Below are 24,165 nucleotides of genomic sequence, written 5' to 3'. Positions count from 1 at the left end.
TGCTCATGGAACATTCCCAGGATAGGTCATATCTTAGGTCACAAATCAAGCCTTGGTAAATTTTAAAAAATTGAAATCACATCAAGTATCTTTTCCGACCACAACAGCATAAGACTAGATATCAATTACAGGAAAAAAACTGTAAAATATACAAACACAAGGAGGCTAAACAATACACTACTAAATAACCAAGAGATCACTGAAGAAATCAAAGAGGAAATCAAAAAATACCTAGAAACAAATGACAATGAAAACATGATGACCCAAAACCAATGGTATGCAGCAAAAGCAGTTCAAAAAGGGAAATTACAGCAATACAATCCTACCTCAAGGAACAAGAAAAATCTCAGTTAAACAACCTAACCTTACACCTAAAGCAATCAGAGAAGGAAGAGCAAAAAAAAAACCCCAAAGTTAGCAGGAGGAAAGAAATCACAAAGATCAGTTCAGAAATAAATGAAAAAGAAATGAAGAAAATAATAGCAAAGGTAAATAAAACTAAAAGCTGGTTCTTTGAGAAGATAAACAAAATTGATAAACCATTAGCCAGACTCATCAAGAAAAAAAAGGGAAGAGACTAAAATCAATAGAGTTAGAAATGAAAAAGGAGACGTAACAACTGACACTGCAGAAATACAAAAGATCATGATCGATTACTACAAGCAACTATATGCCCAAAAAATGGACAACCTGGAAGAAATGGACAAATTCTTAGAAAAGCACAACTTTCCGAGACTGAACCAGGAAAAAATAGAAAATATGAACAGACCAATCACAAGCACTGAAACTGAAACTGTGATTTAAAATCTTCCAACAAACAAAAGCCCAGTACCAGAGTTTCACACACGAATTCTATCAAACATTTAGAGAAGAGCTAACACCTATCCTTCTCAAACAAGCATAGCAGAGGGAGGAACACTCCCAAATTCATTCTACAAGGCCACCATCTCCCTGATACCAAAACCAGACCAAAAAATGTCACAAAAAAAGAAAACTACAGGCTAAAATCACTGATGAACATAGACGCAAATATTCTCAACAAAATACTAGCAAAGAGAATCCAACAGCACATTAAAAGGATCATAAGCCATGATCAAGTGGGGTTTATCCCAGGAATGCAAGGATTCTTCAATATATGCAAATCAATCAATTGCGATAAACCATATTAACAAATTGAAGGATAAAAACTATATGATCATCTCAATAGATGCAGAAAAAGCTTTCGACAAAATTCAACACCCAATTTTGATGAAAACACACCAAAAAAGTAGACATAGAGGGAACTTACCTCAACATAATAAAGGCCATAGATGACAAACCCACAGCCAACACTGTACTCAATGGTGAAAAACTGAAACCATATCCTCTAATATCAGGAACAAGACAAGGTTGCCCACTCTCACCACTATTATTCAACATAGCTTTGGAAGTTTTAGCCACAGAAATCAGAGAAGACAAACAAAGAAAAGGAATCCAATTCGTAAAAAAAGAAGTAAAACTGTCACTGTTTGCAGATGACATGATACTATATATAGAGAATCCTAAGATGCTACCAGAAAACTACTAGAGCTAATCAATGAATTTGGTAAAGTTGCAGGATACAAAATTAATGCACAGAAATATCTTGCATTCCTATACACTAATGGTGAAAAATCTGAAAGAGAAATTAAGGAAACACTCCCATTTTCCACTGGAACAAAAAGAATAAAATACCTAGGAATAAACCTACCTAAGGAGACAAAAGACTGTATGCAGAAAACTATCAGACACTGATGAAAGAAATTAAAGATGATACAAACATATGGAAAGATATACCATGTTCTTGGATTGGAAGAATCAACATTGTGAAAATGACTATACTACCCAAAGCAATGTACAGATTCAATGCAATCCCTATCAAACTACCAATGGCATTTTTCACAGAACTAGAACAAAAAATTTCACAATTTGTATGGAAACACAAAAGACCCCAAAGAGCCAAAGCAATCTTGAGAAAGAAAAATGGAGCTGGAGGAATCAGGCTCCCTGACTTCAGACTATACTACAAAGCTACAGTAATCAAGACAGTCTGGTACTGGCACAAAAACAGAAATATAGATCAATGGAACAGGATAGAAAGCCCGGAAATAAACCCACACACATATGGTCACCTTATCTTTGATAAAGGAGGCAAGACTATACAATGGAGAAAAGACAGGCACTTTAATAACTGGTGCTGGGAAAACTGGACAGCAACATGCAAAAGAATGAAATTAGAACACTCCGTAACACCATACACAAAAATAAACTCAAAATGGATTAAAGACCTAAATGTAAGGCCAGACACTATCAAACTCTTAGAGGAAAACATAGGCAGAACACTCTATGACATAAATCACAGCAAGATGCTTTTTGACCCATCTCCCAGAGAAAGGGAAATAAAACCAAAAATAAACAAATGGGACCTAATGAAACTTAAAAGCTTTTGCACAGCAAAGGAAATCATAAACAAGACAAAAGGACAACCCTCAGAATGGGAGAATATATTCGCAAATGAAGCAACTGACAAAGGATTAATCTACAAAATATACAATCAGCTCATGCGGCTCAGTATCAAAAAAACAAACAACCGAATCCAAAAATGGGCAGAAGACCTAAACAGACATTTCTCCAAAGCAGATATACAGATTGCCAACAAATACATGAAAGGATGCTCAACATCACTAATTATTAGAGAAATGCAAGTCAAAACTACAATGAGGTATCACCTCACATGGGTCAGAATGGACAACATCAAAAAATCTACAAACAATAAATGCTGGAGAGGGTGTGGAGAAAAGGGAACCCTCTTGCACTGTTGGTGGGAATGTAAATTAATACAGTCACTATGGAGAACAGTATGGAGATTCCTTAAAAAAGTAAAAATAGAACTACCATTTGACCCAGCAATCCCACTACTTGGCATATACCCTGAGAAAACCATAATTCAAAAAGAGTCATGTACCACAATGTTCACTGCAGCACTGTTTACAATAGCCAGGACATGGAAGCAACCTAAGTGTCCATCGACAGATGAATGGATAAAGAAGATGTGGCACATATATACAATGGAATATTACTCAGCCATAAAAAGAAACAAAATTGAGTTATTTGTAGTGAGGTGGATGGACCTAGAGTCTGTCATACAGAGTGAAGTAAGTCAGAAAGAGAAAAACAAATACTGTATGTTAACACATATATATGGAATCTAAAAAAAAAAAAAAAAATGCTTCTGAAGAACCTAGGGGCAGAACAGGAATAAAGACGCAGACGTAGAGAATGGACTTGAGGACATGGGGAAGGGGAAGGGTAAGCTGTGACAAAGTGAGAGAGTGGCATGGACATATATAAACTACCAAATGTAAAATAGATAGCTAGTGGGAAGCAGCCACATAGCACAGGGAGATTAGGTCGGTGCTTTGTGACCACCTAAAGGGGTGGGATAGGGAGGGTGGGAGGGAGATGCAAGAGGGAGGAGATATGGGGATATATGTCTATGCATAGCTGATAAACTTTGTTATAAAGCAGAAACTAACACACCACTGTAAAGCAATTATACTCCAATAAAGATGTTTTTTTAAAAAACCCTATTAAAAAAAGAGATCAAATTTGTGGTTAGCATTGGCAAGGGGGTGGGGGGAGAGGAAATCAGATGAAGGCAGTAAAAGGGTTTTTTTCTTCCTTAAAAAAAAGACATTAAAATATTGTAGAGACCAGGAAAATGGTAAGAAATATATTTATGGATGAGAGGGTGATGAGAAATGAAACAGTCCTAGATTTTCAGCCATGGAACAGCACAATACTCTAATTCAAAAGCTATTTCCTGGGTTAGCATTAGGGCAACGTTAAGCTAGTACTTCTCTAAAGCACGAATGGTAAGAAGGCACCAAATCTAAGTCATCAAGATAAAGGATGTTTTAATGCAATATTTTAAAATGAAAATTAATACCAAAACATGCACGAGGAACAAAATATAAAAATTTTAAGTAAAGAAATGAAGTTGACCTCCATTTGCATGGCCCTGACAGTCTTACAAAGTAAGCCTTCATGATGTAAATGAAATCTGCTTGTACACACCAACTCTTCTTTCTAACCTTATAGTCAAGGTGAGGTCCTGGGAAAGACATTTCAGGAACATGAGTTAAAAATCAGTTAAGACTATCACGGGGTCATTAGAAATTGTCAAACATGGTAATTCCCTCAATTAAAAACAAGTGAAAAAGTAATCTTGAAAATATTAATGAGTTGCCTTCCATTAAAGATAGAAAAGTAAAACTATATTAAAAACTTGGGGCTTCCCAATACTTGCGGCTTCCCTGGTGGCGCAGTGGTTAAGAATCCGCCTGCCAACTCAGGGGACACGGGTTCGAGCCCTGGTCTAGGAAGATCCCACATGCCGTGGAGCAACTAAGTCCATGTGCTGCTACTACTGAGCCTGTGCTCCTCAACAAGAGAAGCCACCGCAATGAAGACTGAACCCAGCCTAAAATAAATAAACCCAGCCTAAAATAAATAAACAAATAATTAATTATATTAAATACTTACTTTAGTATAAAGACAAGATAGTTTCAATAAAGTTTAATAAAATGCTATATTTTAATATGAAAATACATTTTAATATTCTATGCTTAATATTGAAAATATTTTAACATAAATTTATAAAAATATGAAACATTTAAAATATTTAATTTAAATATGATATGAATTAAGTTAAATATAAAATTAATTTTAAAATGTAAAAAATAAAAGGCTGTGAGTTTTTTTAATATTCCTACTTTTCACATATTCAATACTTTCTCCCTCACTTTAACGCTGTACCCTTGAAAAACACCATGAAGTCCCAGAGAATCTACACGGGCGCTCAGCTCCCGCGTCCTCGGCCCCGGTGGTGGCCGCGCTCCGACTCACCCCTCAGGGCGTCCCCAACACCGTCCTGTCGTCCCATCGCCGCCGCCGCCGCGTTCCCCTTTCAATGGGCCTTCGCTGTCTCGCGCCAGAAACGAGCCCGAATCTGAAAAATCGGCTCCCCTTTCTCTGAGGCTAGGAATCGCTCTGATTCCCCACCTCAGACCGCTCAGAAAAAGGCTTCTTTCCCAAAAATTGCCTCGCTCAACTTTCTGTGAGAAAATAAGGCGCAAAACTCAGGGGAAGCCTGAAAATGCAAGGTTCTTGTTCCCAGCCAGACAAAAATGTCTGTGGCGAGGCCGCGACAAGGCTTCCTCTTCAACACTCAGCGCCGAGAAAACGGTGTTTCGCGCCCTATGCTGATTATTAAAGCAGCCTCTGACTACTTTTCGCCCTGTCTCTCGAGCTGCAGAAGGCAAACTGAATAGTCGGCGTTTCCCAAACAAGCCCTGCGCCCTCTACCGGCCGCCTAGGGAAGGACGCTGTCCACAGTTCCAGGGAAGGAAGCTTCCCACTAATTGTTTGGCGGTGCCCACGCGTCTCCTGGCGGCCGTCTAGTGAATCACTCATTCTTAATGGCCCAGATCTATTTGCTAGTGGCAGGAGTGATGCTCTGCTCTATCCCTGCTTACTCTCTTGGCTGGAACTTGCCTAGAAGCCATAGCCAGGAAAACAAGGACGTCTTCCAACATTTGGAACAGATGCAAAGGATCCCCTCTCAGTGGTGCCTAAAGGACAGAACCGACTTCAAATTTCCTTGGAAAAGAGAGAATATCACCCCAATCCAGGTGACTCAAGGCACCTGTCACCACCGTCTGATGCTCCAGCAGATCTTCAACCTCTTCACCACGGAGGACAGCCGTGCTGCCTGGAGCAACACCCTCCTCGATAAACTTCTCTCTAGCCTTCATCTGAGGCTGCACCGACTGGAGCAGATGAAAAAAGACCATCTGGATTGTCGAGATTTGGGACGTGCTGCCCGGGAGTATTTCCATGGAATCCATGTCTATCTGAAGGCAAAGGAATACAGCCCCTGTGCCTGGGAGGTTGTCAGAGTGGAAATTAAAAGGTGCCTTTCCCTTATGTAAGAATCCTCAAAGAAATGTCAACAAATACAGAATATTTTTTATACTCGTGACACTTCTCATTCAATTACATTAGTGTTCAAGTCCAAAGCAATCTCGACTTGTGTTTCCTCACAGGCTGAAAAATGTCTGAAATGAAAATCATGATTTTAAAGAAGGTTTTGACAGAACACAATCTCTTTTCTTGTATAAATAATTTTATAACGTAATTTAACAGATCACTTTAAGTTTTGGCAGAGGTATTTGCTATTTTCAACACATGAAGTATAGAAAGGTTTTCTGGATAGTGTGGTGTTAAAGATATTTGTCAGTTAACTTAATGCTGACTGCTGTAACGGGTAAACAGAATGCTGTCAGGAATTTGATCATAATAGAATCTTATCTTTCCCTGGTATAAGAACACAAGGCAGGCATTCCTGATCAGATGGATGTTCTAAGTTGCTCTCCAAAGAGTGATTCGGGGACATGGGTACCCCCTGTTTTGTGGATTTTTCCATCATCAACAGGTGACTGCAAATTTTTCTGCAGTATTTGAGTCTATTCCACTCAGTGGTAAAGGGAAAAAGTCTGGTGCATCACATGGGACGTTTTCAAGGGCCAGGACTATACAGGGCAAGAGCACTTCTGCTCACATTACATGGCCTGGATTTATCCTCGTGGAAATCTCACTGCAAAGAAGTTGGCAAATTATTGGATGATTAATAGACGAGGAGACAAGTTCAGTGCATAAGACCACTTTTCATCTTTACACTATTTGTCCTAATGAAGTTCTGGGTGGGGTGGAGGGGAACAACTAATGTTCTTGCTTGCACACACTTCATTAAAAAACAATCTGACCCACAGAGAAAGAGAAATATCATTTATATGTGGAATCTTAAAAAAATGATACAAATGAACTTATTTACAATACAGAAACGGACCCACAGACTAACAGAAGAAACTTATGGTTACCAGGGGGGAAGGGTGGGGGAGGGATAGTTGGGGAGTCTGGGATTGACATGTACACACTGCTATATTTGGGATGGATGGCCAACAGGGACTTACTGTGTAGCACAGGGAACTCTGCTCAATATTATGTGGCAACCTAGATGGGAGGAGAGTTTGAGAAAGAATGGACTCATGTATGTGTGTGGCTGAATCACTTTGCTGTACACCTGAGGCTAGCACAGCATTGTTAATCAAATATACTCCAATATAAAATAAAAAGTTTTTTAAAATAAATAAAAAAATAAAAAATCTCATCCCCTAGTTCTGCCTTAAAAGAAAGAAAAGAGTCAAGTTTTGATGTTTATTCTCAGACTTAGTGATATTATGATTTCATGTATTTTTACTGTTCATTGGCTGGAATAAAGAGAAGGAAAAAAAAAACTGCAATCAGACTCAAATTTTTATTCCACAAGTTCAGCTTGGAGAAGATGACACAGATGTCACTCAGAGTTCACAGCAACATAGACTATTTGAAAGAAGCATTCAAGTTGATGCCCAAAGGCATAGCCTACAAGGAAAATATCCACAAGTGTAGACACATTACAAGTTGTTTCCTTATTTCCTGAGGGAGACGAGAAAAGTATGATCAGGCAGCTCCTTGCAAGTACTTGAGGATAACTGAAGAAAAAGTGGAGAGCGAGCCTTCCGTTTGTGTCCAAGCCTGTGATTCTCATCCTGATCTTCTAAATATTGGAAATACAAACTTGAAGAAAACATTCCTGCAGACGATCTTCAAAAAATATCTCACACAATATTCCATTATCACTTCCCTTGTAGAACCATGAAGAATTTACAAATTCTCTGTAGATTATTGTCCTCTCACATCATATCTATCTATGTTGGTATTATTTCTTCTATTATTATTATCATCATGAGTATGGATCAAGCTCCTGAAATGACAGGGACTGGACTAGCTGTCTAGGAAACGGGGTTGGGTAAGATGGTATCTCTCCCTTTAGGTATTTTAAAGACTTCTGGGAGGTATTCCGAGGGTACAATAGATCAGGTCATGTCTTACTATTTGGGCTTCTTCAACAAAACAGCATAGACTGGGTAGTTTGTAAAGAGCAGAAATGTACTGCTCACAGTTCTAGAGTTTGGAAATCCAAGATCTGGGTGTCCATGTGGTCCAGTTCTGGTGAGAGCCTGCTTCAGGTCTCACACTGCAGAGTTCTCATTGTTTCATCACAGGGCAGGAGAGGGAGGCATTTATCTCAGACCTCTTCTATAAGGGTACTAATTCCATTTGTGAGGCCTCCATCCCCACACCCTAATAAAGTCCCAAAGGGTCCGCCACCTGATACAATCACTTTGGGGGTTAGGACTTCAAACTAATAATTTTGGGGGGACTGAAATATTCAAACCAGAAAGGTCATTTAAACCTACATGCTTGGCATCTAGAAGAGAGAATATATTCATGCTGAGTAAATAAAGAAGAATGAGCAATTTATCTGGCCAAAAGTGCAGGCCAAGGACTCAGAATCCAAACCCTTGATTTTCGACCTGCAGTAATGCTTTAATTATTATGTGTCAAATTTTGGAAATAAATCAGGAATGGAGCCTATCGTCCCATGGAAGGGAATGAAGATACAGGATAAAAATGATCACTCATCATTCCTTGTGAGGAGTCTCCAAAGAATCTCAGGATATAGGTAGTAATTGTCACATCAGTAAAGATCCAGCAAAGAGTAATGTGGCAAATTGTCTGGCTGCTGTGACCTGTGTGAATCAGGGAAAGTTTGAGTTCAGATATGTGGCTCTGTATGTGACACCAAGCTGGTTATTTTCTGTCATGACCTAGTACAGGACGAATTAGCGACGAGGCCATCCTCCTGAGTTTAATAGAGTGCCGGGCAAAGGCTGAAAATTGTGCTGCTCTTACAACTTGAATCCCCAGAGCCATATGCACCGTGAAGGAAAGAGAATCCTAGTGGTTTTAGCAACAAACTCAGTAGGCATGACTGATACCAGTAGGAGTAAAGTGGGAATACTAGCCACTGTCTATTATAATCCCAGCAAATACGACCGTGATAAAGGAAAATAGCTTGGTCATTCGTAACTGCCTTCCAGTGGGAGGAGAACATCTGAGAAACTGCTTTAGTTAAAAGTACCTGTTGCGTGATTACACTGGGCCTGGTGCCGAGGATACCACAGAGAATATGACAGAGTCCAATTGCTACAGAGCTGATTTGCCAAAGATGGTCACATACCTATTATTTATTGAAAGATCGGAATTGGAGAGGGCTGAGGCCACAGAACATCCACTGCAAAATAAAAGAATTCATGATCAGAGTTGAAAGTTAATTCTTTCCATAATACCAATCAATATTTATCCAGTTCTCAATTAATTACAAAGATGGTTTCCTTTTGTTTGAATAGACTTGGATTGGAACCTTTGACAGTCTTTGGGAAATTTGAAATTTAATGCAAAAATACAGAGTAACCTTCAAATCGGTGATGATTGCTAAATCATGCATTCTCACTGGGGATGATACTGCTTCCATGGGTGCAAACATAGTTTTTAGGAGTATGAACAAATCTTGCTATTACAATGGTTTGTGGCACTCCAAAACTCAACCTGATACTACAAAACCTTATTCCTTTGTATTCATTTTTGTCTTTGAGATTTTTTTGTGTGTATCATACATAAGAGAAGTATTGACATTGACTTCAGGGAAGGTAAACACACTGTATACAAATCAGTATTACGACCTAAGGTGACTTGATGGTTCATTGGAGGACTTTCTCGCCATCATTTTCTTGATCTCAAAGTCATATTGTGAGAGGTGGCCTTTACATACTTACGAGCAGCCATTGGCTGTCTTGTGGATGTTGCTTATGTTTGAGGGTCAGCGTGATTTGGGATTGGGAAATTAAATACAAGTCGTAAATTGTATTTGTAAGTAAAATACAAAAAATATGATATTTTATTATTTAATTCTACTAAAGTTGTTCAACACATCCATAATTATGGCAAGTGATAAACAGAAAAAAATGTTGACAATATCTAGATGAATATCTAGCAGTCAGTGTAATTAAAAATTATTTTCTGATATGAAGCAAAATTAAAAGTTAAGTACCTAAAAATAAATATTAAAGAAATAATTTAGTTTTGCTATGATTTTGAGCAGCTTTGAATGATTTTTAAGTATGTCTGTACACTGGTATTATTATAAAGTATCTAAATTTTATTTGAATATATAATTTGAAACATTCCTACTTATATAAGTAAATATATTACATTAAAATCACTTTGAAAACTTAGTTATAAAGTTAAATTAAAATTCAATAGCTTTTAATTTAAATTATAGCTTAAAATTTTACGTATTCTTAACCCTGCACTGAATAGAAAAAGATTTTCACTTTCTTTTTCTATGTATAAAGTAAAGATACACATGGAGTACAAAAATAGATACACAGTATATCTGTGGTATCAAAATTTCATGTTGGGGGCAATTAGGAAAAAACTATCTAAAAAGGCTCTGTGGGCAGAGGAAAGAGAGGCAATAATGAAAAAAAGGTTGAGAAATGTTGTCCTAACCCATCTGGAGAGTGCAAAATGAAAAGCAAAAACAGAAATAGAAAGTAAGACTGAACATTCAGAAAATGGAAACGAATGGGTTCCCATTTAAGACCCAGGCCTGAAGGAAGGTCTTCAGAGAACCTAGAGAGCAGGGTTCACTGAGTCCCCACCTCTGCCAGGCCGGCAGCATCTTCAGGGTCCCCGATGGCCCCAACCTTGTCTTTACTCCTGGCCCTGGTGCTACTCAGCTGCAACTCCAACTGCTCTCTGGGCTGCGACCTGCCTCAGACCCACAGCCTGGCTAACACGAGGGCCCTGATGCTCCTGCAACAAATGAGGAGAATCTCCCCCTTCTCCTGCCTGAAGGACAGAAATGACTTTGGATTCCCCCAGGAGGCGTTTGGTGGCAACCAGTTCCAGAAGGCTCAAGCCATCGCCGTCGTCCATGAGATGATCCAGCAGACCTTCCAGCTCTTCAACACAGAGGGCTCGGCTGCCGCTTGGGATGAGACCCTCCTGGACAAGTTCTGCACTGCACTTTATCAGCAGCTCACTGACCTGCAAGCCTGTCTGATGCAGGAGGCGGGGCTGGAAGGGACTCCCCTGCTGAAGGAGGACTCCATCCTGGCTGTGAGGAAATACTTCCACAGAATCACTGTCTATCTGCAAGAGAAGAAGTACAGCCCTTGTGCCTGGGAGATTGTCAGAGCAGAAGTCATGAGATCCTTCTCTTCATCAACAAACTTGCAAGAAAGACTCAGGAGGAAGGAATGACACACACCTGGTTCAACACGGAAATGATTCTCACTAACGAGACCACACTTCCACCTGTGCTGCCGTGTCAAAGACTCTCATTTCTGCTCTCATCATGCCCTGAATTGAATTAATTTGTCAAATGTCTTCAGGAATATTAAGCAACATGATGTTCTACTCTACAGGTACTAGTCCCTCACAGATGCCCATGCTGATATATTTATTTATGTACTTAAATATTTATTTATCTATTTTAATATTTATTTAACTATTTATAAGATTTAAATTATTTTTATTTTTATAATATTTTGTGTACCTTAAATTGTGTAATATAATATGTTCTTTATAATTAGTTTATTTTGTCTTATTTATTAAATTTTTATTATAGCAAACTTCTTGTATTTGTTTATTCTTTGATTGTGCAACTTGATTAAAGCCTGATTGTGCAACTTGATTAAAGAAATGGATGTCACAATTCATTTACCCATCACATTATATTCAAATTAAAAGTAACAACTGACTTTCTGTAAGCCAGGTTGGATGTTGCCCTCAGGATATAAAGGTGAACACAACAAATACAGCTCCTGCCCTCTTGTTTCTTAGATTTTTGAAGGGAAAGAAATCTAAAAATAATAATCATACTTAATGCATTAATGAGAAGAAGGAAAAACAAATGAATTCTCTCACCAGAAGCAAGAGTGGAGAATGTCAGGAAATAAAAATAAAAGCAGTAGATATCCTCTCTAGTTGACTGGAAGACATTTAAGTGCAAATGTCATTTGTAAGTTGGATATGTGAGTTTATAATTTAAAAGGAATGCTGTAGCTGGAGGTACCTTATCTGGCAAATGAAAGCCAGAAATGGAGGTAGTTGTGTGGGGAGATAGTGAAGAGTGAGAAAAAGACTTAAAATTGATTCTGAGGATCTTTCACCTTTAAAGTGAGGGGAGAGAAGAGCCACAAAGGAAACAGAGGTGGAATGGCCATACATTACAAGGACAATAACAGAGAACAGTGATAAGAGTGTATTTAAGAAAATAAGGTGCTTAGAAGAAATCAGTGGATTCATGGAAGATGTGGATTGAAACTACATACCACATCAGGAATATAGATGGCATTGGCAACCTTAATGAGATTTGGCTTGGTGGAGTGAATAAGCGGAAACCACAATGGAGTAGGTAGAAGCGTAAATCAGAGAAGTTAGTGACTCTGAGGTAGAGAAGGAAATAGTATAGGATCTGGTAAATAATGTCGGTTAGTTTTTCTGTGCATAGTTTTCCTTTTTACGTAGTATATCTTTTTTCTAAATGATTTTATGTAATCGATGTCCTGGCAAATCATATTAATGTGTTTAATATTGTATTTATTTTAAATTATGACTTAATTACTTACAATGATAATTTATCTAAGTTAATACTACTTTGTATATCAGTAAGCTGCTCATCATTTTAAAAAATTCATTAGGCAGGAATAGATAACTAATTCAATCCCTCATCAAAAAATCTAATTACTACTGATAATGTAATGTTTCCTGGAATTATTGGCTTTATTAGTTACATTACTTAACTTTCATCATTGTGACACTGGTTACTACAGCAACTTTACACACATTTCATTTTATATTAGAGCTAGATATGAAAAGAATTCTTTTATATGAGTACTTGGTAATTTTTCCTAACTTTATGAATATCACTATCTTCTGTGGATTCCAAAATAACAAAGATTATACTGAACATAAAGACTGACAGACTTCCTTCAAAAAAGGAAAGTGGGAAACTGGATCAGGCAACCTCTTTCTCAATACTTAAGGTAAAGGAAAAAAATAGTCAAAACCGCCTGAAAATATAACATGAACCATGGAAGTCCATAGAGCGAGAGAGTGTTGTGTATAATTCAGGAGTAAAAACAGATTTAACAATGATAACAGAAATCCAGAATACAAAGCTCAAAAAATCACCCGTAACTCACAATAAAAAATTTTTCATTGAAATTCCATTCTGCTTGTACACATGTTATGTCGTGAAACCCACTTAATCTAAGCCTCAGTTTTTCCATAAATAAAATGGGTTCAAAATATTTATAGATTTTTTATGAATATTAAATGAACTCATGCTTTTTAAAGCATTTAGCATCATATATTAGAGTAAGGAATTAAAATATACTAGGTTTTTTCCTGTTTTCCTTCAGACAGTTGTATATGAGAATATTATATGTCTCTTTCTATAAAATTCTCAGGAACTGTGACCTACTTTTCAGTAACTGACCTCCAAAGGAGGCAGCCTAAAAAAACAGAATTCTGTCATGAATTTTAGAGAAGGTTGAAAAATTGTCATTTCGTCCCTCATTTCAAAGAAGTGTCTTGTTTACATTCAGAGATGAAATGGTGGCTTGTATTGATATCTGAGAGACAGGAATAAATATTTAGATAAATGGCAGAAGAACATGCTATCTATTTAATGGTTCTGGCACCTGGCACATTCCCTCCCTCTCAGCATTCCAGGATACATTCCCATATCACAATATTTCCTTCCCCTCCAAGGTAGAAATTCCCACACCATCCTTCTTATTCACTTAAACTCTTCACCATGCACACAACTCCCTTCTGCTGTTTTTTCAGCTTAATCCTTTCCTAAAAAGCAGAACAACACAAGTAGAAAGCAAAAGTTAAATAAAACTTCTAGGTTTTGTAGAAGCATCTGCAAGAGAGGCTTTCCTTAATTTCAGCTGAGTATGATGTAATAGTAGCTGTAGCTAAAAGGAAACAAAGCAGGATCCAGCTTATGGGTGGGAAGATGAAACTCCTCTCAGGGAAGACAGCCCTCAGGTGGCTAAGTGCAACAACAGCAGCGACCAAGACTGGAGGACAGGCCTCTGATCTATGCAGAAATCCTACCACTTCCTGGGGATGTCCCTTCATGCTACAAAAAGGCTTCTTCTTGGCACTAATTAATTCTAATGCTGTCATAAACTTGTTTCTTTACTCTCTGTTAAAAAGAAAAAGAGTCTCCAGAGTCTCTGGCTTCAGGCAGGGCATGGACTCTTTGGGATCAGGCAAAGGGACAAAGATGTGTTCCCTGCCTACAGCCCACTATGCAGACCAGAGCCTCCCTTTGAATTACTCCTTCCACGTACAACAAAACAGGCAGAGCTGCCAACCTGGACATGGAATTCAGTGATAACCAGGAAAACCTCAGGTTTATAATGCATTAAACAACTGTCAAAAATAAAATTTTAGTTTCACAGATTTATTCCAAATATGAGACTTCAACTATTATAAAATAGAAAACTATTCTCATTGCCACTTTGAATAACAATCTTGACATCTATTGTACTCAGTAGTAAAAATTCTGCCTAGGTAGCAAAAGAGAGAAACTAAGAAGCGTGAATGAATAGTATCTGAGAGCTTAGTGACATTTTTTAAAATTCAAATGTATCAATTTTGGTATAAGTTGAGAGGAATTTCTGTAATCAATATCTTCATTGAGGTATTTCAATGGGGAGTATGTGTAAATTGCTAAGGTAGCAGGGAGGGCCTGCAACTGTGTGTCTCCAATCTTTTCCTGAGGTTACTCACTCAACATTTGGATTTGCTGTTCTCCAACTTGGCGTTGGCCAGGGCCTTAGTAAAATTTCAACAGACTTTTGTCCTTTGCTATCTTGTTCTCCCCTCTGGAGGAGGGGCAGATGGAAACATTCAGCAGACGGAGAAGGCTTGGAAACATTTGGCTTCCCAGCCTGTATTGGTCAGGGTTTTCCAGAAACAGAACCAGCAGGAACCAGAGAAAGAGAGAGATTGATATTTTAAGGAATTTGCTTAGGTGATTGTAAAGGCTTGGCGAGTCCAAAATCTGCAGGGTAGGCTGCAAGCTGGAAACCCAGGGAAGAGTTGCTGTTCAAGTCCAAAGGCAGTATCTGGCAGAATTCCTTCTTATTCCTGGGAGGGTCAGTCTTTTTCTATTAAGGCCTTCAACTGATTGGATGAGGCCCACCTGTAATATGGAAGGTAATATGCTTTACTTAAAGTCTACTGACTTAAATGTCAAATTCCTATAACCTCATGTAAAACCTACTTTCACAGAAACATCTAGAATAGTGTTTGACCAAGTATCTGGGTACCATGGTCTAGCCAAGCTGACATATAAAATGAGCTATTCCATTGTTCCTCCCTAATTCATGTCTTAACACTTTTCAAATATTATTCCTCTTCCATTCTTTGATGGCTGCTTATGTATTTTGTACATTTTACTTAATTTTCCTTATTTTGTTGGTTTCTGGGTGAGGAAATTCTGAGATCAGGCTTCATTCAGGCATCTTTCCAGGCAAGTCTCTGTAGCCATGTCCTGTTTCATCTGAAGTTAAATTTTTGTATATATTAAAAAATAACCAACTTTTTTTAATAGGTTAGCTATTTCTCATGAGCTTACAAGGTTACCGTGGGCCTCCTCTCTCCTTTTTAAATCTAATCTTACTGTCAATTCTCCATTCCATCAAGATTTTACTATCACATATGGTATGAGATGAGATTTTATTTTGATTTCTTCCTAGATTGCTAACTAATCATCCTAGAACCATTTATTGAAATGTTTTTCCATCATGTTAACATCAGATATATCTTTTATCTTAAATCTAATTAATACTGATAATTCAATTTCAGAATTGAAATTTAATAATCTGTTTACCTAATTTCTCCCTTTATCACAGTTTTTAGTATTACTACTATAATCTCATTTCATTTTCTAGAAAAGATAGGTATGCTAAGAATTCTTCTATTCTTTAACATTATTTGCATTCTTCCTGATTAAATTTATATTTCGTCCTCAAAGTGGAGCATCAGTTTTATGAAAATCACAGGCTCCTGGGGATGCACAGATAACCAAATTGCAATGAGTATAATAGCCTGGGACAATTCCTTCATAAGATGGAAGACTGAAACTGGATCAAGGAAGTTCTCTTCCACAATATCTAAGGTAAAGAATAGGTGGAAACCAGCAAAAAAGAAATAAAATAGTATGCACCAATAAAAAGAAAACAAGGGAGCAAGACGTTTATTTAATTTTGGGATCAAAGCATATTTTAAAACTGAATAGAATTCTAAAACATGAAACTTTTTCAATTGCCTATAATATGCAATATAGGGTTCTGTATTGACTCTTGACTCTGCCAGCAATTATGTGTGATCCTAGAAAATTCACCTAACTTCTCTGAGCCTCAGTTTTCTCAAAGGTTCAATAAGGTGAAAATATTCTAAGAATTATTGTACTAAACTAACACATTTTAAAACACTTAGTAGGCTATTTTCCACAGAGTTAGGGCTTAAATATGGTAACGATTTTCTTATTTTTTCATATAGATATCTATCAGAATAGTGAAGTCTCCCACCTCTTTCTCAACACCTGCAAAAACATGACAGTCTGAGAAATGGAATTCTGTGAAGTGTTCTGGAGAAGACTGAAATATAGTCACTCTTCACATCAAAGGTAACTGATGTGTATTTTCAGTTCCAAAATGGCAGCCTGCATAAACATCTGGAAGAGAAGTTAGTTTTCTAAACTGAAGTGAAATATGTATAGTATTAATTTGCAGATTTTGATATCTGGCTCCTTTTGCCCTCCCCTCCTTGCTTTTCTGAATCACATTCTTTTATTTTCATACATACCACAGTTACTTACAGGCATAGCTCAGAGTATTGTAGGTTCAGTTCCAGACCACCACAATAAATCTGGACCTCAATTAGCAAAACTAGAATTTAACATCCACTGAAACATATATTTTTCTCTCTAAAATTACCCTCATCTCCACTAAACACAGCTAAATCAAGATTAATTTGTCTGCAAAACAAGTCTGGTCAATTGATCATACAGGCTCCTCCAAACTGGCTGAGGTAGAACTCCTCAGAAGGAGTCTCAGACTGAATTCCCAACAGGCTTCTCAAGGCCAGGAAAGTCATGCCCAAGGCCTGCCATCAGGCTCTGCCTCAGTGGATTTCTTAGTCCCCAAAATATTGAGATTCTTGCACATGCCAGGAGACTCTTTCCCATTCACCTAATAAGTCTGCTCAGAACCCAAGAGTCTCCAATATCTGGAGGGACCAGGCAGAGAGAAAAGAAAAGTGTTTTAATTCTACCCACAGGTGTAGTTTACCAAAATTGCTGTAAATCATAACCAACTTGAGGGGAATGGCTTCCCTCTATCTGGAAAACACAGATAAATACCAGTAACTTTCCAGACAAAACCCATAAAAATTATAACCATATTCACCAGTTCACTCAGTAACCAATCTTTCTGTTTTCTTTTTATGAAGCCATCAGGTTTTCCATTAGGATACCTTTATTTCTTACCCTGTTCAACGGTATAATCTGACATTTATCAGAGACCTGTTATTGTCAAAAGGTCCTTCCTATGAATCTTGAAGATGAAGCACTTTTGCAAACGTATCAGAGTACAACAAACACTGTCTATAAATGACAGAAGACTTAAAAAGCCATGGTTAAGCACCTGATCACAATGTAATCCATAAAGAAACTTGGTTACAATAACTAGAATTATAACCGATTATAATCTTAACCCTTAAAAACCTTAATCTCTGGCAAAAACCAAGAAGCAAGTAATTGTGCATTTCCTGATTGGAAACTTACACTTTAGTCTTTCTCTCCTAAGAAGGCAAGGGTAGATAATCTTAGGCCTGCCCAGCAATTAATGTTTCAATATTTTATCCTATTTGAAATGACCCAGATAGTCAATGAATTCTCTTCATTTAACTTCGTTTAGTTTCAAGTTACCAAAATCTGGAGAGACTATTTTATATAGACATTCCCCAAACATAGTTTGTTTCTACAGAGTTTACCTAAAAGCTCTTCTTTCTCCTTTACTCTTAGAGATCACATAAGATTAAGTTCCAGAGAGCCCAGGTAGATCATTTACATCTCAAAGGCATAAGAGAAATACGAATTCCTTCTAGAAAGCTGGCTTAACCAATTACAAAAGGCTCACTTTGATACTACAGCGGAGCCATTAGAGACCATTGTTCTCCATATCTCTTGGCAGCCCCCATTAACCAAGGACAGCCACCACAGACTAGTAGACAGCCACCACACGATTACCCCTGCAACTTTCCGGCCCTGCATGCTAGTGGACAGCCTCTGCAACTTTCCATTACCCTTCCTGTATTTTCCAACATCTCTGTGCTCATGGCAGTTTCCTCGGGCTCCTGGCTGCTCCGCCAATTGTTGGGCTGCACCTCACAGGCCTGCAAGTCCTGTGCTTGCCCAGCTTCAAGATTGAAGAGCCCAGAGTCAGCAACAGAGACATCAATGGTTTAATGGACGGGGGAACTTACAGGTCTGAAGCAAGGTCCTGGAGTGACATCCCACCGTGTGCGGTGCGCAGTGGGCCAGACTTCGTGGCAGTCTTCGATCCTGGCGGGGGAAGGTGTTGCAGGAAGGGGGACCCCTTCCAGGGCCTGAGAGTGGGCTCTCGTCTAACACTTGTAAGTGAATTGTCCAAGGAGACACACGTGCTGACAAAGCAAGAGACTTTATTGGGGAGGGGTGCTCGGAAGGAGAGCAGCATGGTAAGGGAACCCAGGAGAACTGCCACGTAGCTCACAGTCTCAGGTTTTATGGTAATGGGGTTAGTTTCCGGGCTGTCTCTGAGCAATCATTCTGACTCAGGGTCCTTCCTGGTGGCGCGCCCATCGTTCAGCCAAGATGGATTCCAGTAAGAAGGATTCTGGGAGGTCGGTAGGACATATGGACTGGCGTTTCCTCTCTCTTTTTGACCTTTCCGGAAATCTTCTGGTTGGTGGTAGCTTGTTAGTTCCACGTTCCTTACCAGGACCTGCTGTTGTAAGATAACTCATGCAAGTGGCTACTATCTTGCCTGGCCAGGGTGGGCAGTTTTGGTCAGTGGTTCCCCTAACAAAGGGGAGACTGCCAGTTCTAGGGGAATTGACATCAGGTGGGCTCATTAGTTACCAGGGAAACCAGTAGAGGGGCACGCCCCTCACCGCCCCTTTGATAAGATAACTAACTAGCTGGGGCCTGGTGCAAGTACATAAGAAGGTCAGTCATGTGCATAGGGTGTAGGTGAAGAAGCAGGCACTGGTGGGGCAGGGGATGTACAGAGAGCAAGAGAGCAGCCATCTTGAGTGGCCTGACCACACATACATACATACGTTAATTTAAAAAATACTTTATTGCTATAAACTACTAATGGTCATCTGGGCCTTCAGCAAGTCAGAATTTTTTTGCCGGTGAAGGTTTGAACAATCCTGAAAATTAAGGTGATGTGACACAGAGACATGGAGTATGCAAAAGCTGTTAGAAAATGGCACCAATAGACTTGCTTGACGTAGGGTTGTCATAAACCGTCAATTAGTAAAAAGTGCAATTATCTGTGAAGTGCGATAAAGCAAAGTATGCCTGTACTTCCTCTCCAATGTAGAAATTCGCAGTATGCTCCCCTCATTCACTCCTCCTTCACCTGCACCAGCCATTCATACAGCTGTTTCCTGTTCCTTTGTGGTTCTGGCCACCAACTTCCCCTTAAGAGTACAAAGCCACAAATTAAAAGCAAAAGTTGAGTGAAAGTTCTGGACTTTTCAGAAACTCCTATATAAGAGGTTATTGTTTTTCTAATGATGAATATTTTTGGGAATGAGGGCATGTCCTTGTTACAATATTGTAACAGTAGCTGTAGCAAAAATGAACTGGAAAGCAGGATCCATTTTACTCTGGAGGCTGTTAAAACACTTATGGAGGAAGAGTGCCACTTACTGGCCAAGATGGACTAGGACACTGACCAAGTCTGCAGAGCAGGATTCTTTCTGTTCTAGGCAGAAGTCTGTCTTCTTCCACTAGCATTTTCTTCAGAGCTAAAAGAGGATCTTTCCTGGAAAGAACTGACACCAATAACTTGGCTAAGCCTGCTTCCTTAGCTTTGCATCTTAGGGGGGGAAAATACTCCCAGCTTCCGGCAGGACATGTCTTTGGGCTAAGGCAGCTGTGTGGAGAGAAGGGTCAGAATGTGTTCCTTGCCCCCAGGCTGCTCAGCTGGCCAAGGCTCCTGAATCATTATTTGCTTTACATACTGTAGGACTCTTGGAGGCTTAGAGCCTGCCATTCTGGGTGTGGAAATGCAAGGGGACTCAGAGGAAATAGCTCCTGTTTGAAGGTGCATTAACTCTTTCTTAAGAGTATGTTGTCAGTTTTTCAAATGCATTCCCAGTATGAGATCATGTTGCTTGACTTTAAAGTTGGGAGAAAATTCTCAATATCCCTTTGAATAATGACTGCACTTGCATCCCTTCCACATTGACTCAGTAGTAAGAGTGAACACAGACATACATAAAGGAATTTCAGAGAATACAATTGTTGCCAACTGACAGCCTGGGGTATGTCTATTTGGGTAGAATTGAGAACTATTAAGGTAATCCAATATTGTAATTGGCAAAGTTAACCAGGAAGTGTGCATGCATGTGTGTGTGTGTGTGTGTGTGTGTGTGTGTGTGAATTGCTCAGGTAGCAGGGAAGGGCTTCAATTTAGCCTAGATCTCTCAAATCTCTGCTTTAGGTTACAGACTTCATAACCAATTGACCGAGGAGAGAGCTCTCTAATTTACATGTTAAATAATTTTTGTCCTTTGTCTTTCTATCTTCCTTCACCACTTTGGGAGCCCATTTCAGGGCAGGACAACATGGACATTTTTTGGACTCACTTGGCTCTGTCTTTGTGGCTGCTTAACATCCTTCAAATACGATGATTCCTTCTATTCTTTGGTTGATGCTTTTTTTAGGTTTAACTTACACTTTGCCATTTTGTCAGCAGAAACGTCACTTCTCTTTTTTCACTTTCATGACATTCAGAATTACCTTTGTTTTATTTTTGTCCACAAACAGCTCTCAAGTTTTGCTTTCTAGGAAAGTTGAAATGAGAAACAAAAAATCTCAAGTCTTGAAAATCATAGAAAATAAGGTGAAACCCCTTTGCCATTCTTTTACTTCCTATTTTATTAACCTCAGGATGAAATGGAAAGTAACTATGGCCAGTAAATCACTATGTAATAAATAAGTTCCTAAATTTTTTTGGTTGTTATTTAAATTTAAAACAAAACATCGTGAATAAGTAAAGGAAACCAGGCTGTTTCTCTCTGACATAATCTGGGCCTCACTGCTCTGCGTTCTGGCACGAGGCAGAGATGGACAAACAAATAAGCCCAGTAGAAATACGTAGACTGAATGAACAACTGAAGGTCACTAGTTTCTGTGACATAAACTTCTAATGAGAGACAGCATCATCACTGAATTCCCTATAGCCAACTCAGAAATTCTGAGTGTAACAAAGTTCAACAGTTTAAAAGAGTTGAACAACAAAAGCTGTACTGGCAAAATAAAAATTGTCTACTAAAGGTGAAACAATTGCAATTGAATAATTCCTCCACCTACTTAGACAAAACAAACTTTTGCTTTTAGCCTCTGCGGGCTGGTCATACTTTTGATACCTGGGGACACAGGTAAGGGGAGGAGGAGGTCCCCACTGAGAACGAGGGTCCTTAACACGAACACTCCAGGGACAAGGGTGCGGGTCCTGGAAGATGAATTATTTTGCAAACAAAGAAACAAGCCCCTCCACAGTAGAATTCTGAACTCCTCGGGATGTGGTGAGCCTGCTCTCAGGGAGTGAGCCCCAGAGAGTTTGGGCTGAGGATACTCTGTCATTCCAGGAAAGTGCTACTAGATGTGATAACTACCTTGTGAGTGAGGCGGTGCTGGAAAATACAACTAATTATCTTGGAATTAAAATCTCCATACCTACATTCACCAGAAAAGAACCAGGATTCCTGCTGAGGGTATTGGCCCAGCCTGTGGAGCACTATAGGTCTCCTGTAAGAAAATGGTGGAAAGAAAGGGCGATGTCTAGTATATTAGTCCTGACCTTGTGGCCCCAGTGAAGAATACCCTCCGGAACTTGAATGAATGCATTCTAGGAAGAAAACAAACACCTGAGAAGGTCATTCACTAGTAATCATAAGCCTCTGCTCTGAATAAAACAGAAAACAAAACCAGTCTTTGGTTCTAAACAGCTTATTTACCATGCATGGTCTGGTAATTACTTAACAAAATACAGAAACCTATAGGGGTGAGGGACCCCAACTTCCTATGTATAACAGTAAGGATGGTAAAAATGTAGTCCAGAGTCAAGGACAAATTTTGTTCCTAACACAGAGAAGAGCAATATTTATACATACCGAAATGTGTACAGGGACTTCTCTGGTGACACAGTGGTTAAGAACCCGCCTGCCAATGCAGGGGACACGGGTTCGAGCCCTGGTCCGGGAAGATCCCACATGCCGCGGAGCAACTAAGCCCACGAGCCACAACTACTCGGCCAGCATGCCACAACTACTGAAGCCCACATGCCAAGAGCCCGTGCTCTGCAACAAGAGAAGATACTGCAGTGAGAAGCCCATGTACTACAATGAAAAGTAGCCCCCTCTCGCTGCAACTAGAGAAAGCCCATGCACGGCAACGAAGACCCAACGCAGCCAAAAATAAATAAATTGTACAAAGAAAAAAATAATAAAATAAAATGTGTACATAAGTATGTGCATGAATCTTTACATACCTACATATACTTCAGCCTTTAATTAGTTTCTCATTTAATTGATATCCTTTTGGATTGACACATCCAAAGTTTACTGGGAAACTTAAACTTCTATTGTAAATTAAGAGTTTAGATTGATTACATCGTCTTAGGTCAAAAGAAAATATCTAAATGAAAACACAAATTGGAAGTGAAAGTAGAGAGAAATTTTCAGAAAATGGAAACTGTCTTCCCTATTTAAAAGCCATGCTTAGAAAGAATTTCATCAGAGAACCTACCCCCAAGGCTCCCCCAGACACCCGTCTCAGCCAGGCCAGCAGCAGCCTCATTTGCCCCATGGCCTTCGTGCTCCCTCTACTGACCGCCCTGGTGGTGTTCAGCTATGGCCCTGGTGGATCTCTGGGCTGCGACCTGTCTCAGAACCACGTGCGGATTAGCAAGAAGAACTTCATGCTTCTGGGCCAGATGCGGAGAATCTCCCCTCGCTTCTGTCTGAAGGACAGAAAAGACTTCGGTTTCCCCCAGGACATGGTGGATGGCAGCCAGCTCCCGAAGGCCCAGGCCACCTCTGTCCTCCACGAGATGCTCCAGCAGACCTTCCGCCTCTTCCACACAGAGCGCTCCCCTGCTGCCTGGGACACCTCCCTCCTGGACAAACTCTGCACTGGACTCCATCAGCAGCTGGAGGACCTGGACGCCTGCTTGGTGCAGGCGATGGGAGATGAAGAAACTGCCCTGGGAGTGACGGGCCCTACACTGGCCATGAAGAGGTACTTCCAGGGAATCCACCTCTACCTGAAAGAGAAGAAATACAGTGACTGTGCCTGGGAAATTGTCAGAGTGGAAATCATGAGATCGCTGTCTTCATCAACCAACTTGCAAGAAAGGTTAAGAATTATGAATGCAGACCTGGGATCACCTTGAAATGATTCTCATTGACTAAGATGCCACATCACCCTTGCACATTCATCTTTGGTCATTTCAAAAGATTTATTTCTGCTTTAGCCACAAAATTTATTGCATTAATTCAGCCATTACTTGTCAGTAGTAATAAGCAAGTATATATAAAAGTATTCAGCTACAGGGTCATCAGTCCCTAAGTGATGACTGCCCTGATGTTATTTATTTATTTATTGTTTATTTATCTATTCCTTCTTGCATCTCTCATATTTATAATATTTAAAAATTATTTATAAAATTACATTTCATCTGTACATTGTAATAAAATTTTTAAAACATGTTTTTCATTTCATGTTATTAAGTTTGCACTTTGTTTTATTTATTAAATTCTTAA

At 39.2% G+C, this 24,165-nt stretch overlaps 4 protein-coding genes across 4 annotated transcripts in view; 3 read left to right on the top strand and 1 right to left on the bottom strand.

The window, feature by feature from the left end:
• Window positions 1-24,165, bottom strand: part of LOC149748941 (uncharacterized) — a 151,364-nt gene that overhangs the window by 39,552 nt on the left and 87,647 nt on the right. Inside the window, exon 4 of the mRNA XM_089913142.1 lies at window positions 1-23,666. This exon is cut by the window's left edge and continues 39,552 nt beyond it. The gene's annotated coding sequence lies outside the window, so the exon portion shown is untranslated. The remainder of the gene's footprint in view (window positions 23,667-24,165) is intronic.
• Window positions 4,846-6,966, top strand: LOC149748943 (interferon alpha-13-like). Its single transcript, XM_089913141.1, has one exon. It carries the CDS (start codon window positions 5,499-5,501, stop codon window positions 6,009-6,011), a length of 513 nt encoding a protein of 170 aa, XP_089769267.1. The 5' UTR covers window positions 4,846-5,498; the 3' UTR covers window positions 6,012-6,966.
• On the top strand, window positions 10,708-11,586 carry LOC149748942 (interferon alpha-1-like). The gene has a single exon (XM_089913130.1). It carries the CDS (start codon window positions 10,723-10,725, stop codon window positions 11,290-11,292), a length of 570 nt encoding a protein of 189 aa, XP_089769256.1. The 5' UTR covers window positions 10,708-10,722; the 3' UTR covers window positions 11,293-11,586.
• On the top strand, window positions 22,678-24,165 carry LOC111163129 (interferon omega-1-like). Its single transcript, XM_022551609.3, has one exon. The coding sequence runs from the start codon at window positions 23,043-23,045 to the stop codon at window positions 23,793-23,795; it is 753 nt and encodes a 250-aa protein (XP_022407317.3). The 5' UTR covers window positions 22,678-23,042; the 3' UTR covers window positions 23,796-24,165.

This window comes from Delphinapterus leucas, chromosome 6 (genome assembly GCF_059928025.1).
Source record: "Delphinapterus leucas isolate spDelLeu-1000000601 "Yukka" chromosome 6, BTC_Dleu_Yukka2, whole genome shotgun sequence".
Classification (NCBI taxonomy): Eukaryota; Metazoa; Chordata; class Mammalia; order Artiodactyla; family Monodontidae; genus Delphinapterus; species Delphinapterus leucas.
Note: the sequence above shows the minus strand (reverse complement) of the source record. Positions and strands in the feature narration are given on the sequence as shown.